Raw genomic sequence first — 14,989 nt, 5'->3', positions numbered from 1 at the left:
AATTTTAAGCTGGGTGTACTCGTTATTAATAAACTGTATGTATAATTTCAAGCTGGGTGTACTCGTTTTAACATTGAGACTTCTCAAGTGGTAGAAGTAGTAGTTAGACAGCCTGTACAGGATGTACAGCTTTTCAGTTTTTCCAAACTCTCCCTGTTTATGAGTTGTACCGGGGTAAACCATCTGTCTTAGTGTCTCAGCTTTGTTGCTGTCTTTAAAAAGTCCATATTTTTGCTCTCCTTTTGGTGCCTGTAAGGACAAGGACTTGGCAAAAACCCATGAACATGTTGCATGGGTTTTTGCTGTTTTGCACAAGTTAAGACCAAGCTTACTTTACCCATAAATAAATAAAGCAGTGTATTTTCTGGCCTCATGTTAAGTGTGTGTGCAGATACTGTGTGAGAAGCCCATAAACAATCTGTACATGGGCAAAAATAAAAGATGGTAATGATATAAGTATCATAGAGAGAAGGTTCACACAGTGAGTAATGAAACCTCAACAGACAGTTTTTGTTTCTGAAAAACCAGCAGCGACATGTTGACATTTTCTACCTGAACAAGCACAAGTCAACAGGGAACCGTCCATCAGTGTGGCAAACAGGAAGATCAACACTGCATTGTGTGTTTGTGTGTGTGTGTGTGTGTGTGTGTGTGTGTGGGGCATTCATGTTTTTATCTAACTCTCTTTTTTACCCTCTGTAAGCTAAGATGTAGATCACAGTTATGCTATAATTTCTAAAGTGTAATCTTTCATCTTACTCTGGAGCCCAAAGTGCTAAAATGAAATCTTTTCAAAGATGCAAACAAAAACAGATTTACCATTCTTTTCAGTATTTTTAAATTGTTCATGTATTTGGTTATCTTAAACTGTACACAAATACACATTAAATAACAATAATTGTTAGGTTCGGTAATGATTTGCTGACAAGCTATATGTGACCATTTTAATTTGATGAGTGATGCTGAACATTAAATTCATTGGCCGCTTTTTGTCGCCAGTCCAACCTTGATTCACAGTATGTTGTTTCTTCATTGAAAGAATAATTAAATAGAGCAAAAGAGAATCAACACTGTTGTAAATAATAGCTTGCTGAGCCATTAACCTTGTGTTAGTGCTTGAAGTGAGTTCTGCAGTGAACATGACAGCTTGAAAATCAGACTGAACATACTACTGAAATGAGGACTCTGAACTATGTGAACAGGGGTATATACTGAAGTGCAACTGAATGAATGAATTGCACACTAAATGAGTTGACAAGCTGACTTCCTCCTCGCAAACTTAATCAGAGATAAACAAGCCCAAAGAAGCTGATTACGTTTTGTAACTATTGATGAACTTGAGAAGCAGGAATTCAAAGATATTTTCATTCCCACCTTCACAATCCACTTATAAGACTTAAAAGAGGAACAGGCTTGAAAAAAAAAAAAAATCAATTGAGAAAATTGCAAAACAAAGAAATTGGACCAAAGAACAAGAAGAGAAGAGCTGCTGATTGGAAAACACAAGGAAAAGGTCAAGTAGGAGGAAAAGATGGAGGAGAGCTCTGCAGAAATCAAATAAATCCCCTGAGTTTAACAAATGAGCTGTCCAAGCTGTGTGTGTGTGTGTGTGTGTGTGTGTGTGTGTGTGTGTGTGTGTGTGTGTGTGTGTGTGTGTGTGTGTGTGTGTGTGTGTGTGTGTGTGTGTGTGTGTGTGTGCACTGTGTTAGCATTGGCTTACTAATTCTGCTTCAGGCTCACAGGTTGTTTATGCAGAAATAATAGCTGGCACAAATCCTGCCTGTACTCACACTCTCACACACAAACACACTCACACAAAAACATGTCTATGCAGCTATCTTTGTGAGGACATTCACAAACTGACATAACACATTTCTCGTCTCCCTACAAACCCTTAACAATCACAGCTAAATGCCCTTACACACGACCCTTACACTAATCCTAACCCAAGTCTTGAACCCACAAACAGAGCTCTGTAGGTTTGTCAGAAAGTGAGGACCAAGATGCCAAAACCTCACCACTCCCGCATCTTAATCTCATACTGGTCCTCACAATGTACATTTATACTGTACACACATACACACACACACAGAGAAAAACAAGAGAATGGTAATGTAAGTGCATCTCCCTCCTCTGCAGGAATGAAACTAGACCGACTCATGCTCATGTTGGGTAACATGACATTATTGTGTGAGAAATACATGTTAGAAACCCAGTTGTTGGTCGTAGCATCCATAGAAATTAGAAAAGAGTAAGTTATCTATAATATTCTCAGAGATCTGCTACCACTGTCAGTCAACTATTTATCAGATGAACTGAAATTATATGTTTTTAAAACAGTGTTTAATAGAAACGATTAGGTTTTCAGCAGGACAGAAAAGTAAAAACAAAAGCTGTACAATCTATTTTGCTAAGGCTAAAAAAGCACCTCGACAAACATGAGATCACATCTGATCAGAAAAGATTATTCAGCTGTTGCATTCCCATTAATGTTGAGGAGTTTCTGAAATTACAGATAAAGATCATCTTTTATGATACGAGTTGTGAAATTCTGACTCTTTTCTCACAGATTTTCATGATGCATATTAAACAGCACAACAGTGATGATCTCTGCTTCTCACCCACTTACTCCCTCTTGTGTTCTGTTGCTATTCCTGTAGAGAGGTTCTGAGTCAAAAAGTCCTGCAGGAATCAAACAGGAAAACACCACTTCTACATGCAGCTGCTCAGAAACTGCACAACAATCGTGATAAAACACATAGCAGCAACTGGAAACATGACAAAGACCTGCTGTAATATACATTACAATACTGTCATAATACTTTTATATTACAGCAGCACTCAACCAGCATCAGGTCCATTATCCTGCTACAGAGGATGTTCATCCACTCATCACCCACACGCAGCACTTTGGCCTCCTCTGAGTTCATGAACTAGTTCAAAAAATAACTTTTTACCACAGACAAAACTCAGAGTCCATTAAACACAAGTAAAATATCTCATCATTGTAGCCTAATACATATTAACATACACTAGGTATGTTTTTGTTTGTCATTGTTTTTTGGATATGCATACATGCCAAGTCTGTATTCTTATGTGGTGGCATTGGATGGGAAACATAAATTTAGGTAAAAGGGTGAATTATTAACACGTCTGACAAAAGACTTATGACTACTACACAAATTTTGTATTTAAACATAATACACCACTATTCCTAAATCTGCAGCTTCAGGGTCAAAGCTCTGACGCTTGCCTACAGAGGGGTCAGCTCAACAGCATCTTTCTGCCTAATTCCATATTTCATTTGTATTTACTTTTTAACAGCATATATAATTTTGATGTAATCATTATTTAGCAAATAAATATAACATACACCTTTTTATACTACATCCATTCATGAGCAGCTCCCACCCAATCGTAACAACGAGACCTGAAGCTTACACTCTCGCGATACTTGGCGGTCCTATAAATAGCTCCTCGGGCAGGTCTCGGCCTTTCTTTCTCCCCTTAGAGGTGAAGGTGCAACAGTAATCGGTCGTCCCGCTCCCGGGTTCATCCGACACCCTCACCAACCAAGCTGAACTGAGCTCAACCTCCACAGCAGCAACATGCCTCCCAAATTCGACCCCAACGAGATTAAAGTTGGTATGTTTTCATTGTCAAGTGGGTAATAAAAGCTGAAGCTTGTTCACAGCCAAGATGGAGTCGTTCGGTGGCGGCCGCCTCCGTGTCTGTCGGCCTCTGAACGGCGTGAAACGGTAAAGATGGGACACGAAACGCGGCTAAGACTCCGAAATATGTCTTCCGAGGGCTTATTATTGTAGCGTTTGTCTTAAATAGATTTTTAACGAGTACACAGTAAATATTGAGTTGTTTGAGATCTACTCCCGAGCATCCCACGTGGGTCAGTCCTGCTAGCTAATGTTGCTAACGATGAAACGCTGTAATGCTAACGCTAGCTTTGATTTAGCTTCATATGTCGGTGAAGATTTTCAGTCGTCCAGGTGGATTTATCTGAAAAAGCTGCATGGACCAGCAGTGATACGTGTTCCTTAAACGTTTGTTCTCGTCATGATCGACCTGAAAGTTATCTTAGTTGGTGTGAGGTTTATGAAACTGCTGGGCTTATGACTATCCAAAGTTTTTAATTATCCTTAGTTGACAGACATGTTACATTAACTATGATGGCACATCTGTAATGAATGTCCTTTTTCCTCAATGCATTTCCTCAGAACTCCCAAACACGTTAACATTAATATGCTATGCTACACCAGTTTAGATGTAGAGCTGGTAATGATTCAGCATATTATGTTCAATAGTGCTAAATATTTTTTAAAAACCTCTGTCATGTAGTTATATCAGCTACATGTTCTCAGGTATATCGTGTATATGCATTTGATGATTTAAAAATGCATCATCTAGTCATAACCACATTAAATATGTATTAAATTGTTGCCTTGAGTACAATTCTGATTCAGTAAATCCTCACCAGAAATGCAAACATGGACATCCCTGTTGTGAGTTATTGCCTGTTAAAGTTGAAATATTTTTAAATGGTTTTATGATATTGTGCTACTGTACTCTGAAATGTCCAAGCACTCTAGTGGGCACAGTCAGTTACTACACTGAGCTGAAGGATTTGTGCTAAGCCAAATCTGCAGAATAAAAAATTGACTATAATTTTGTTTAAAAGCCATATGTAAATCCAAACTGCAGAGAACTATGAAAACTGGCTGAAAGTTTAAGGTGATATAGGAAACGTTAGCCACAATATTTACCAGTGAGACTTGAACTAAACACATACTATAGTCACTGTAATGTTCACTTTCCTGGAAATGTCAAAGTGCATTGTTGTGTATTTCAAAACCTACATTGTTTTGAAACTGTTTTCAGCCAGAACTGCATTTTTAACGCTGTTCAGACACTGTTCAAATTGGTTCCATACATGTGAAACTGGCTTTTAAATCATAAGTGGCTTTTCTTTTTTCAGTGTACATGAGGTGCACAGGAGGAGAAGTGGGAGCCACATCAGCCCTGGCCCCCAAAATTGGACCTCTGGGTCTGGTGAGTACTAAAATATTTATCTGCACCAAAAAAGCAGCCTCCCGCCACTATGCCTGTCTGTCAGAGTGACTGAGTATAATCCAGTGGAGGCTCAGATTGACCCGGCTTTAGGAAACAGGGCTGCCCAAACCAATGGACAACTCTGTGCCGAAAAGTCTGGAACACAAGCTCCTATGGCTCCTTTATGCCAACATGGTGGACAGAGTTGAAGCTTAAAAGAATTCAACACTTGTAGGATCATCAAATGAAAACATCTTGGCTCCAAGTCTGTTTCAGTCCGAGCCTGTTTAATGGTGATTGTGTTTTCTCTTCAGTCTCCCAAGAAAGTTGGTGATGACATTGCCAAGGCCACCGGTGATTGGAAGGGTCTGAGGATCACTGTCAAGCTGACCATTCAGAACAGGCAGGCAGCGGTACGTAACCTGCGGTATTAATCCCTTCTTCTCACTTGATGACATCACAAACTCCTTCTCCTCCTGTTGAATGATCACCAAGTGTGGAGCTTGGAGTGATATGATGCATGTCCGTGCTTGTGCAGTAATAACTTTTCCTTTTTCCAGATTGAGGTGGTTCCCTCTGCATCTGCCCTGATCATCAAGGCTCTGAAGGAGCCTCCTCGTGACAGGAAGAAGGTCAAGAACAGTAAGTGACAGCTGTTCTCTACAATGTCAGTGTTTCAAACATGATTTCAACTAAAGTGAAGGACTGACCACATGTAACTTCTTTTCTAGTTAAGCACAGCGGAAGTGTCACTTTCGACGAGATTGTCGGCATTGCTCGTGTCATGAGGCACCGCTCCATTGCCAGAGAGCTGTCTGGTAGGACTACAAGAATTTAATCTATAGATAATTTCCCCTAGGGATCAATAAAGTGTCCTTGTTATAAAACAAGGCCCAAGTGTTGTACAATAAAAACAGAACAGGGGGGAAAAAATAAAACAAACCCCTGTTTACGTGGTAGTTTAGCCTCCCGCCACTATGCCTGTCTGTACAGAGTGACTGAGTATAATCCAGTGGAGGCTCAGATTGACCCGGCTTTAGGAAACAGGGCTGCCCAAACCAATGGACAACTCTGTGCCGAAAAGTCTGGAACATATGAACCAAATTTGTAAACACAATAATCTCGCATCAATTCTTGCCTAAATGTGGTTTACAGGATGTTTCCCACATTGTCAAACATTTATTTCCTCAGGAACCATCAAGGAGATCCTCGGCACTGCTCAGTCTGTTGGGTGCACCATCGATGGTCGTCTTCCTCACGATGTTATCGATGACATCAACAGTGGCAAAGTGGAGTGCCCATCTGACTAAATGGACACAAATAAAATGTTGAAACTGAGGATCTTGTGTTGAGCTTTTTCTTTGTCAATTTTAGTAAACCTTTTAAGTAATTACAATTACAAAACTATAAATGACTTTAAATCTACTAGAAGGAACTAATTTTAAAAGGGTTACAAGGTACCCAGCAGACACAATAGTGTTCCTGTGTATTTTTAACATAACTAGGACTTAATGCAGTTCTAGCACCAATCTAATATACTGAGAAGTTAATTATCTTTACTAATGACACTTGAAAATTTTGAGTAGTCCAATTTATCAACTTAAGTCTTAACTGAGCCACCCTGATAGTCACGTCAGAATGCAGTAAGTTTTAATAAAATGTGGTAAAATTGTGCTGCTGCGAACTTTAGTATAATTTTTAAAACTCTTTATATGATCTAATTGGTCATTACAGTTTGCCAGACTGGCCACCTATTGGGATTGGTTCCACTCATCCTTAACAGGACAAGTGCCATAGTGAAGGAATAGTAGAGTAAGGTAGATATTGGGAATTACCAAAAGTAACTGCAGACAGTATTGTACATTTTATATTTCACCAGTATCCTATTGACAGATATTTGACATTTCTTCCTCTTCTCAGTTTATTGTAAAAGCATCAGTTGCGATGAACATTCAGAGGGTGTTAGGTCTACATTTACAATGTTAATTCCTGGCTTGTGTGAATCACTCGAAGTGGCTGTGAATTGGATGACACAAGCCTAAACAGCTGTTTAATGTTTGTGCTAATTAAAGCCACATTTGAAAAAGAAAAAAAAAAAAGCTATTGCATTGGCAGCTGATAGGGATACAAACAAAATGCATAAACATGAATAAACATTTTAATCAGTTTTCATATCTGTTCTGAGATTTATATAAAGACTTTAGTTAATTTCATTTTCATGGCATATGTTAAAAACAAGATGATACATCTCAAGGGCTTTGACCTGGTATTAATCTAATCTTAATGAATCTTGTATAAACTGTGGTGATTAGTTAGCGTCAAGAACATTTGTAAAATAAATAAAAATAAAGCCTTTACAATGCTCCACAAATATTTTATCACAGGCATGTTCCATTGCCTCCAATAAATTTTCCTGGTGTAGAGCTGTGGGTCATAGACCTTCCACCACCACACAGACAAACTCCTATAATGGATCCAGGTGGAAGTATAACCTTTATGAAGCACTCGTGCATCAGGGCTGCACGGTGCTTCCCTCATTGTCACCCCATGAACAAGGAAGTGCTCTATAATAGTTGGCCAAATTTCATCTGTAATTATTGTTCTAGTCTGATGCAAACTCTTCCTCCTCTGCCTCTCTGTACGTTTCGCTCTATTGGAGACCACCTGTGTCCTCTGAACTGAATATTTAATCCTGCCTGATCGGTCTTTGGAAATGCATGTTCAATTTTGACTGGTGTGTAAAAGGTGACAACTATGTTGAAGTTGTGAAGTTTGTTGAAGTTTTCTGCTAGCGTTTACAATTTTGCAACACAAGCGTATTACAATGTGAAAAGTGTTTGTGACCGAGAATGTGTTGAAAGTAAAAAAGGAAGGGTAAGTTTCTGTCATTCAGTCATCAAGGTCAAGTTATCTGGAGGTTGAGAGTCATGGCACCTGGACAACCTTTTATATTTTATCTATTGGGTCTAGGTAACTAAGTGGTGAGGAGTTGATTTTTATCCACAATATATATCCATAATTATATTTACATTTTTTTTATCCATAAAAAGGAATGTATTTGTATCTGAAACTGAAATCAGGTATGTGGTTCACATCTTGTTCATGATCCATCTAAGTGTAAATGCAGCTGCACTTCTGCAGGTTTGGGCTTAAGGACTTGTTGCCATGACAGCAGCTCCAGATACACTTCACCATTACGTGGTTATCAATGTTCAAGAAACGAGGCCTTGACTGTGGTGGTGTGCACAGTCTTCATGTTCATCTGCAGCCAGTAATGATTCAACACAGTTTGGATTTTTTTTTTTTTACAAAATATTTATTGAAATTTTCAGCCATCAAATCTCATATACAAGTCTACAAAAGTATAAATGATTCAAAAACTCAAAACACTGAATGTACGCTAGTGCAGTGTTTTTACTGAATATGATGTAATGTAGTCCACCAAAAACTGACCATCGCTGTGCTTTATCAACAGTATTTATTTACTTTTGTGATCTCATCTGACGAAATACAACTCTTCTTCCAATGGTGAGAGATTTAACTGTCTCAAGCTCGTTCAGTGCATTTTGTCAAACTGTGTGTGTCAGAAAGTACAAACCCAGCCCTTAATCTAAATTTCAAAACTCTTGTATTGAATGTTGAATTGATAATCCCTGACTTATATAAATTTATACCAATACCAATTTTAGATTTTCATCTTGTACTTGAAAATACTTAATGTAGTACAAAAATTTTTTTATATTTCTCAATTTAATTAGGTCAGAGGTAAAGTAATCTTTACTAAAGTGTATTAGTTCACTCAGGACGGAGCAAGTCACTTTAAACTGCTCGTTTTCACTTTTGTGTACATTACTGTATTAATCTCAATGTAAAGAGAAAAACCAGAACAGTGTTTGTATAAAAATGTGATGTAGGTATATAAAAAACACAAAAAAAATACAAAATGGACTCAAAGATCAGGAAGTATATGGCATAGTTTTATGTCTGGTTTCCTTGTGGTTTGTGTTGGATGTTTGTTGTATGGTGTGTGGATGGAAGACAGCAGCTGCGATGCCACAAAAAAAGAAGTGTAACCTCACCTCGCTTATCACAACTGTACTTGTTTCATTAACTTCTGTTTGATTCGTGGTAGCTCTCAGATGACCAAGTCACTTAAACACATCATGTCCAGACAGTGATAACCTCAGAGGAGCTGGTGGAGTGCATTCTATTGTTCCTGTCATCAGAGCTATGTGGTGAAATGTCCTTAATTCTCGACCTCCTCCTCCTCTGCTTCCTCCTCAGGCGGCTCCTCCTCCTCCATGTGTTCTTCCTCCTCCTCTTCCTCTCTGCTCTTATCGTTCTCAGCGTCAGCCTTCTTTTCTTTATCTTTGCGCTTCTGCTCCGACACCTCCTTCTTTCCTTTTTGGCCCTTCTTATACACTGTTGTGAAAAACATACACACCCACCGTTAAAGAGAGAAATTGAGAGTCTTAACAGTAAAGGATCTGCAGTTCATTATATTGCTTGTATAATCTGTTATAAAACGTTTACTCCTCCAAATAATGACTGACCTCATGGGGTTACAAGTTCAGCTATAGAATACAATATTATTTTTGGGGTTGTTCAGGAGATAGAGCAGTCGTTGTGGGATTGATGGTTCAATTCCTGGCTCCTCCTGTCACATGTCGAATAAATGTAAAAGTGCTTTGACTACCAATAAGATAGAAACTATATAATTGCAGACCATTTACCATCTATTCCCTTACTATGTGAAAAGCAGTGCTGGAAGTTGCCACGAGTGGAGCACAGCAACTGCAGTTTCTTTATTTCTGTGTCTTCAATCACAGATATTAAACAGGTTAGAACTTTTGTTTATAGACCAACAGGTGGTTTTATTGTTGGTCAAGAGGGTGTAAAAATGACAGTTACTTCTATAAATTAACATCAAAGTATATAAACAACTTTGTATGAGTTCGTTGTAACATTGATAGCACCATACACAGCTGCCAGGGTTCTTTCTCTATTTGAGTTGACAATTTGGATTGGATTGTTGTCCTTGGTCACATCTGGCTGTGTCCAGGTCTCCCTCCAATTAATTCTTATTTTGTTAAAAAATGTATGCATGCATATTGGTGTTTTGAAGGTTTCCTGGAGGTCTGGTTAGGATCGTGTACAAAACTGTCGACCCCAAAAGATCTACATCAAATAGATTTAAAACTACCAAGTGGTTTTAATGTTGTAGTGGACAGCTCTCAGCATGCAAATTGATAGGTCAGCAGCTACGCAGCCCCACACACAGCAAATGCAATGCACACTGTGTTCTGATCTGTCAATCATGGCTAGTGTTGCAGTTCTCCCATGCTGTCTACAACAGCATTAAAGCCACCAGATGTTTTTAATATTGTGACTGACCGGTATGTTTTTCAATTATCCTCATCAGACACATTTCATCTTGGAGTAATGTGAACTTTTCTGTTTTAAATTTAAAGTCTGTAAAGATTCTCTGAAGTACCGACCTTCCAAAGCTTCTCTGAGAGGCTCCAGGAATCGTTCAAACTCCATCTCCTCCATTGCAGCCAAAACGTCTCCCGCATTCAGAGTTTTTCTCTTGGCTTTCATGGCAAAATTATTCGCACTGTACCAAGATTAACAGACATAAATGAGTCAGATGCTTCTTATTTTTGTGTTAATTATCTGAACACAATTTGAATCAAACTGAATTTTGTGAATCAATACTCAACTGTTTGTTACAGTATGTAAATGGGTGCGTTATATTTACCAGGAGGTTGCATACAACACAAACACACTGGCAGCTTGGGATATGGCTCTCCTTGCTTCTTTCGACACATTCACCCCATCTGGGAGCTGTTGTAAACAAGTGGTGTGGAGAAGTTATTGCAAAGCTTCAATATATGCACATTACATCAGAAATCACAGGCAAGATTCTTTTACTCATCCAAAATAACAATAAGATGCTTATAAACAATTTAATTCAAAGAACATCATATTTTCTCATAAGAATAACAACAACATATCCAAACATACAGTATATTTCTATTCAATAATACACAGTGCATCCAGAAAGTATTTACAGTGCTTAACATTTTACACACTTTGTTATATTACAGCCTTTTTTCACAATGGATTAAATTTATAAGTTTCCTCAAAATCTTACAAGAAATACCCCATAATGTCAAAGTGAAAGAAGTTTGTTTGAAATCTGATGTATATAGGTTTTTACAGTCTTTGCTCGATACTTTGTTGAAGCACCTTTAGCACCAATTACAGCCTCAAGTCTTGTTGAGGATAATACTACCAGCTTGGCACAGCTATTTTTAGGCAGTTTCTCCCCTTCTTCTTTGCAGTACCACTCAAGCTCCATGAGGTTGGATGGGGAGCGTGGGGTACAGCCATTTTCAGATCTCTCCAGAGATGTTCACTCAGGTTCAAGTCTGGGCTCTGGCTGGGCCACGCAAGGATATTCACAGAGTTGCCCTGTAGCCACTCCTTTGTTGTCTTGGCTGTGTGCTTAGGGTTGTTGTCCTGTTGAAAGATGAACCATGAAAGATGAACCATGGCCCCAGTCTGAGGTCCAGAGCGCTCTGGAACAGGTTTTCACCAAGGATGTCTCTGTACATTGCTGCATTCATTTTTCCCTTGATCCTGACTAGTTTCCCAGTTCCTGCTGCTGAAAAACATCCCCACAGCATGATACCACCACCATGCTTCACTGTATGGATGGCATTGGCCAGGAGCTGAGAGTTTCCTGGTTTCCTCCAGACATGACACTTGGCATCCAGACCAAAGAGTTCAATTTGTTTCATCAGACCAGATGATCTTGCTTCTCATGGCCTGAGAGTCCTTCAGGTGCAAACCTTTACTGAGGAGTGGTTTCCATCTGCCAACTTTACCATACAGGCCTGATTGGTTGAGTGCTGCAGAGATGGTTGTTCTTCTGGAAGGTTCTCCTTTCACCACAGAGAAACGCTGGAGCACTTTCGGAGTGACCATCAGGACCATTGATCTCCTCCCGGACCTGACCTGACGATTCCAAATGTCTTCCATTTATGTATGATGGAGGCCACTGTTCTCACTGGGACCTTCAATGCCGCAGAAATTTCTCTGTACCCTTCTCCAGATCTGTGCCTCCTGTCTCGTAGGTCTACAGAAAATTCCTTGGACTTCATGGCTTATAAAAATATTTCAAACAAACCTCTTTACTTTGTCACTTCGGGGTACTTGTTGTTGAATTTTGAAGAAAAAGAAATGAATTTAATCAATTTTGGAAAAAGGATGTAACATAACAAAATGTGGAAAAAGTTAAGTACTGTATTTGTTTCTATAAAATCCAACTGTACACAGCTTCAGCTTATTAAGACCTCAGGTGAACGTGGTTAATAGTTCTGAGTGCAGATGTTCATTTGTCTATTTCCACAGAGCAGGAGAAAAACTTGACTTGATTCGTGGTCAAATAAAAATTATATAATCACTTTGGGTTACAGTAAGATGCAATAACACGCAGTCTATTACTTAATTCATAGTTTATAAAAAACAAAAAAGCCACAAGTGGGTAAATCACATGGCGATACTGCATATGTACTGAAAGCCAGTGCCAGTCTCACCTATAGTTGATAAGAGGAAAACAGTTTTTCATTTACTTGTGGGGGTGGGGGTGAGTTGAGGAGTTTTACTTCAATCTGATCAGACTAAGTTAGATTAAAGGTTTCCAGTATGTGACCAGGGTCTGATGTGTCCGCACTCACCGCCTCTTTGATGATGCGGGTGATCACCGCGTTGGGAAGGTTCAGGTCTTCTGGCCTCTCTGCCATTTTGGTCACCGTTTAAGAAGTTTGAATAGTGGGAGCCCCGTCCACCGTGTAGTCACCGTTAACTCTACTGTCCGTCACGGATAACAGATGATCGCTGCCTCGTATTTAAAGTCAGAGAGAGATGGCAACGTTAGCACCAAGCTAACTGATTAGCGCCTGCTGACAGTGTTGTTAACGTTAGCCTGGAGCTACCTAAAGTAGCTAGTTAGGTCGTTCGCTTTCAGTGCAATATTCAGCCGCTGAGAACAGTCCGTGTGCGTTATATTGAGGCGTTTTAAGAAGTCGTTAATGTTGAAAGGTTAAAGTTTGGTGTCTAAAGTTACTCCCGTGTCCATCGGAACCGATTTGTTTTGGGACGTTTCCCGCGAATCTTCCAACCACGAGCCCTCCTACGTCACGTTTCAACTTTGACCCCTGACGTACGAGTGACGCATATCGCTGCTACGTAAATAAAAACACAAAATAAAGTAAAGTCCATCTTCTCATACGTAACATGAGGACAGTCAGTATCTTAATCTATGTAACGTGTGGGCTTTGTATGTTTTTATTAATTAAGTTATTATGTTTTAATGGGTCATTTAGCCTAACAGTTATGAAGGAGATATGATATTGTAACTGGTATGTCATTATTCTGTGACATTATTCTAAATAAATGTCTCTAAAAATGTAAATAAGCAATATAATATACAAGCAAATATTTAAAAAATGAATGTGTTTAATGTGTTGTATATTTAATCAATACTATTTGTGTGTTCAAAACCATTGCTTTTTTTAATCAGTCCCACATAACAAATGCACTATTCTCTCCTGTTTAAAAAAATGTGTGATGTGTGATATTTCAAAAAATACTGAATATCTCTTTAATTTATCCTGTAACAGTTATTAGACTGACTCACATCAGTGCAGTTGTAAATTATGAGCTCTAATGTGGACAGAGATGAATTATCCCATCCATTAAACACACAATGACTGCAAAACTAATTTCAAGAGTCCACACTAAAGTGATGATGCTACAACTTGGCAGTTGCGCATTATGTGCAGTGTACAAATGAATATTAAAAAGCCTAACTGGGCAGACTTCCAGCTTAGCATACACCTTCATTACAAAGGTCAACGTTTGTTGGGGGAAAAGGTATTTAGGTGGTTTCCATGGTAGCTGTCTTCTTCACACATGCAGTGATGCAATGCAACCCACACATTGTAAACCACTCAGTATGCTAGGCTGTGCAATGAAAGGCAAATTTCTACACCCACCAAGTTCAAGCTTCTGTAGTTGTTTCTGGGCAGCATTCCAGGACAATAAAGTTTCCTTAGATCACAGATTGCATTGTATTGTTGAAACAATTACTGTTGCAACCTTTGTCTCATTGTGTTCGCTTAACATGTTGATGGGCTGCTGCAGATGAAAAACCAGTTCCCAAAATGTCAGATCAGATTTATAGTACATTCTTTGCTTTTTTGTTTGTCTTGTTTTGTTTTGTTTTGTTTTGTTTCACTGAATATTAAAATACAAAGAGCAGATAGTAATACATGTACAGATGATGTTTTGTCTTTGCTCTTTTCACAACTCCTATTGATTTTACCATTACATACTTAACTAGATTTAACTTAACCAAACTTTGTAATACAGTCAATAAAATACAACAAAACGAAAGCAAACATCTTCACCACTTTAACAACACATTATAAATACAGAATGCAGGCAAATGAATGGTTTATTTATTTAGGACAGTGGGCAATAATTAACAATAACATTTAATAATATCAATGTAAATTTGATGAGTTTAACCCAACAGTAAAAATACCAAATTTATAAAATACAGGCAAATAACTTTTGGTTTACTTACAAAGGACAGTGCGTGTTAATTAATAGTAACATTTAACAACATGCATATAATTGTTGTTGAATTTTCCATTTTTAGTCAGTGCAAGATAAATAATTCATTATATGTGTCTCCATGATTATTTTGAATCTCTTTGCAATGCTTTGTGGTGGTTTTGTATCGATGTAGATATTTTATGTTTCTGTATTACTTGTTTTGTTTTGTTTTTTTCGTGGTCATTTCTTATCTCTACTGTTTTTGCACCTCTTTGAAGACATTTTGCATCCCGTT

At 38.4% G+C, this 14,989-nt stretch overlaps 2 protein-coding genes and 2 non-coding genes across 5 annotated transcripts; 3 read left to right on the top strand and 1 right to left on the bottom strand.

Annotated features, from left to right (window-relative positions):
• The first annotated feature begins 3,484 nt into the window (after positions 1–3,484).
• On the top strand, positions 3,485–6,403 carry rpl12 (ribosomal protein L12). Of its 2 annotated transcripts, none has more exons than XM_026378681.1 (6): positions 3,485–3,645; positions 4,991–5,064; positions 5,379–5,477; positions 5,625–5,706; positions 5,796–5,882; positions 6,256–6,403. In XM_026378681.1, the coding sequence occupies exons 1-6, from the start codon at positions 3,609–3,611 to the stop codon at positions 6,372–6,374; spliced, it is 498 nt and encodes a 165-aa protein (XP_026234466.1). In that variant the 5' UTR covers positions 3,485–3,608; the 3' UTR covers positions 6,375–6,403. The 2 variants fall into 2 exon arrangements, with proteins under 2 accessions (XP_026234466.1, XP_026234467.1); XM_026378682.1 differs by lacking the exon at positions 3,485–3,645 and adding an exon at positions 3,734–3,758.
• LOC113147664 lies at positions 5,105–5,231 on the top strand. Its single transcript, XR_003297383.1, has one exon. It is a non-coding gene; the product is annotated as a small nucleolar RNA SNORA65 (small nucleolar RNA).
• LOC113147665 lies at positions 6,033–6,160 on the top strand. The gene has a single exon (XR_003297384.1). It is a non-coding gene; the product is annotated as a small nucleolar RNA SNORA65 (small nucleolar RNA).
• Positions 6,404–8,365: 1,962 nt separating the features above from the next.
• Positions 8,366–13,281, bottom strand: pole3 (polymerase (DNA directed), epsilon 3 (p17 subunit)). Its single transcript, XM_026378683.1, has 4 exons — positions 12,810–13,281; positions 10,826–10,911; positions 10,563–10,681; positions 8,366–9,486 (listed from the first exon to the last, which is right to left on the bottom strand). The coding sequence occupies exons 1-4, from the start codon at positions 12,873–12,875 to the stop codon at positions 9,311–9,313; spliced, it is 447 nt and encodes a 148-aa protein (XP_026234468.1). The 5' UTR covers positions 12,876–13,281; the 3' UTR covers positions 8,366–9,310.
• Positions 13,282–14,989: the final 1,708 nt, after the last annotated feature.

Source organism: Anabas testudineus, chromosome 3, assembly GCF_900324465.2.
Source record: "Anabas testudineus chromosome 3, fAnaTes1.2, whole genome shotgun sequence".
NCBI classification, from domain to species: Eukaryota; Metazoa; Chordata; class Actinopteri; order Anabantiformes; family Anabantidae; genus Anabas; species Anabas testudineus.
The sequence above is the reverse complement of the archived record's forward strand: the minus strand, read 5'-3'. Positions and strand labels throughout refer to the sequence as shown.

What these genes read in the sequence shown, in the direction of transcription:
- rpl12 (XM_026378681.1), top strand. Translation starts at nt 3,609, where the DNA reads ATGCCTCCCAAATTCGACCCCAACGAGATTAAAGTTG. An exon ending in CCCCAACGAGATTAAAGTTG is followed by an intron (nt 3,646 to 4,990) that starts GTATGTTTTCAT and finishes TTCTTTTTTCAG; the next exon opens with TGTACATGAGGTGCACAGGA. An exon ending in AAATTGGACCTCTGGGTCTG is followed by an intron (nt 5,065 to 5,378) that starts GTGAGTACTAAA and finishes TTTTCTCTTCAG; the next exon opens with TCTCCCAAGAAAGTTGGTGA.
- pole3 (XM_026378683.1), bottom strand. Translation starts at nt 12,875, where the DNA reads ATGGCAGAGAGGCCAGAAGACCTGAACCTTCCCAACGCGGTGATCACC. An exon ending in CCCGCATCATCAAAGAGGCG is followed by an intron (nt 10,912 to 12,809) that starts GTGAGTGCGGAC and finishes TGTTTACAACAG; the next exon opens with CTCCCAGATGGGGTGAATGT. An exon ending in GTGTTGTATGCAACCTCCTG is followed by an intron (nt 10,682 to 10,825) that starts GTAAATATAACG and finishes ATCTTGGTACAG; the next exon opens with TGCGAATAATTTTGCCATGA.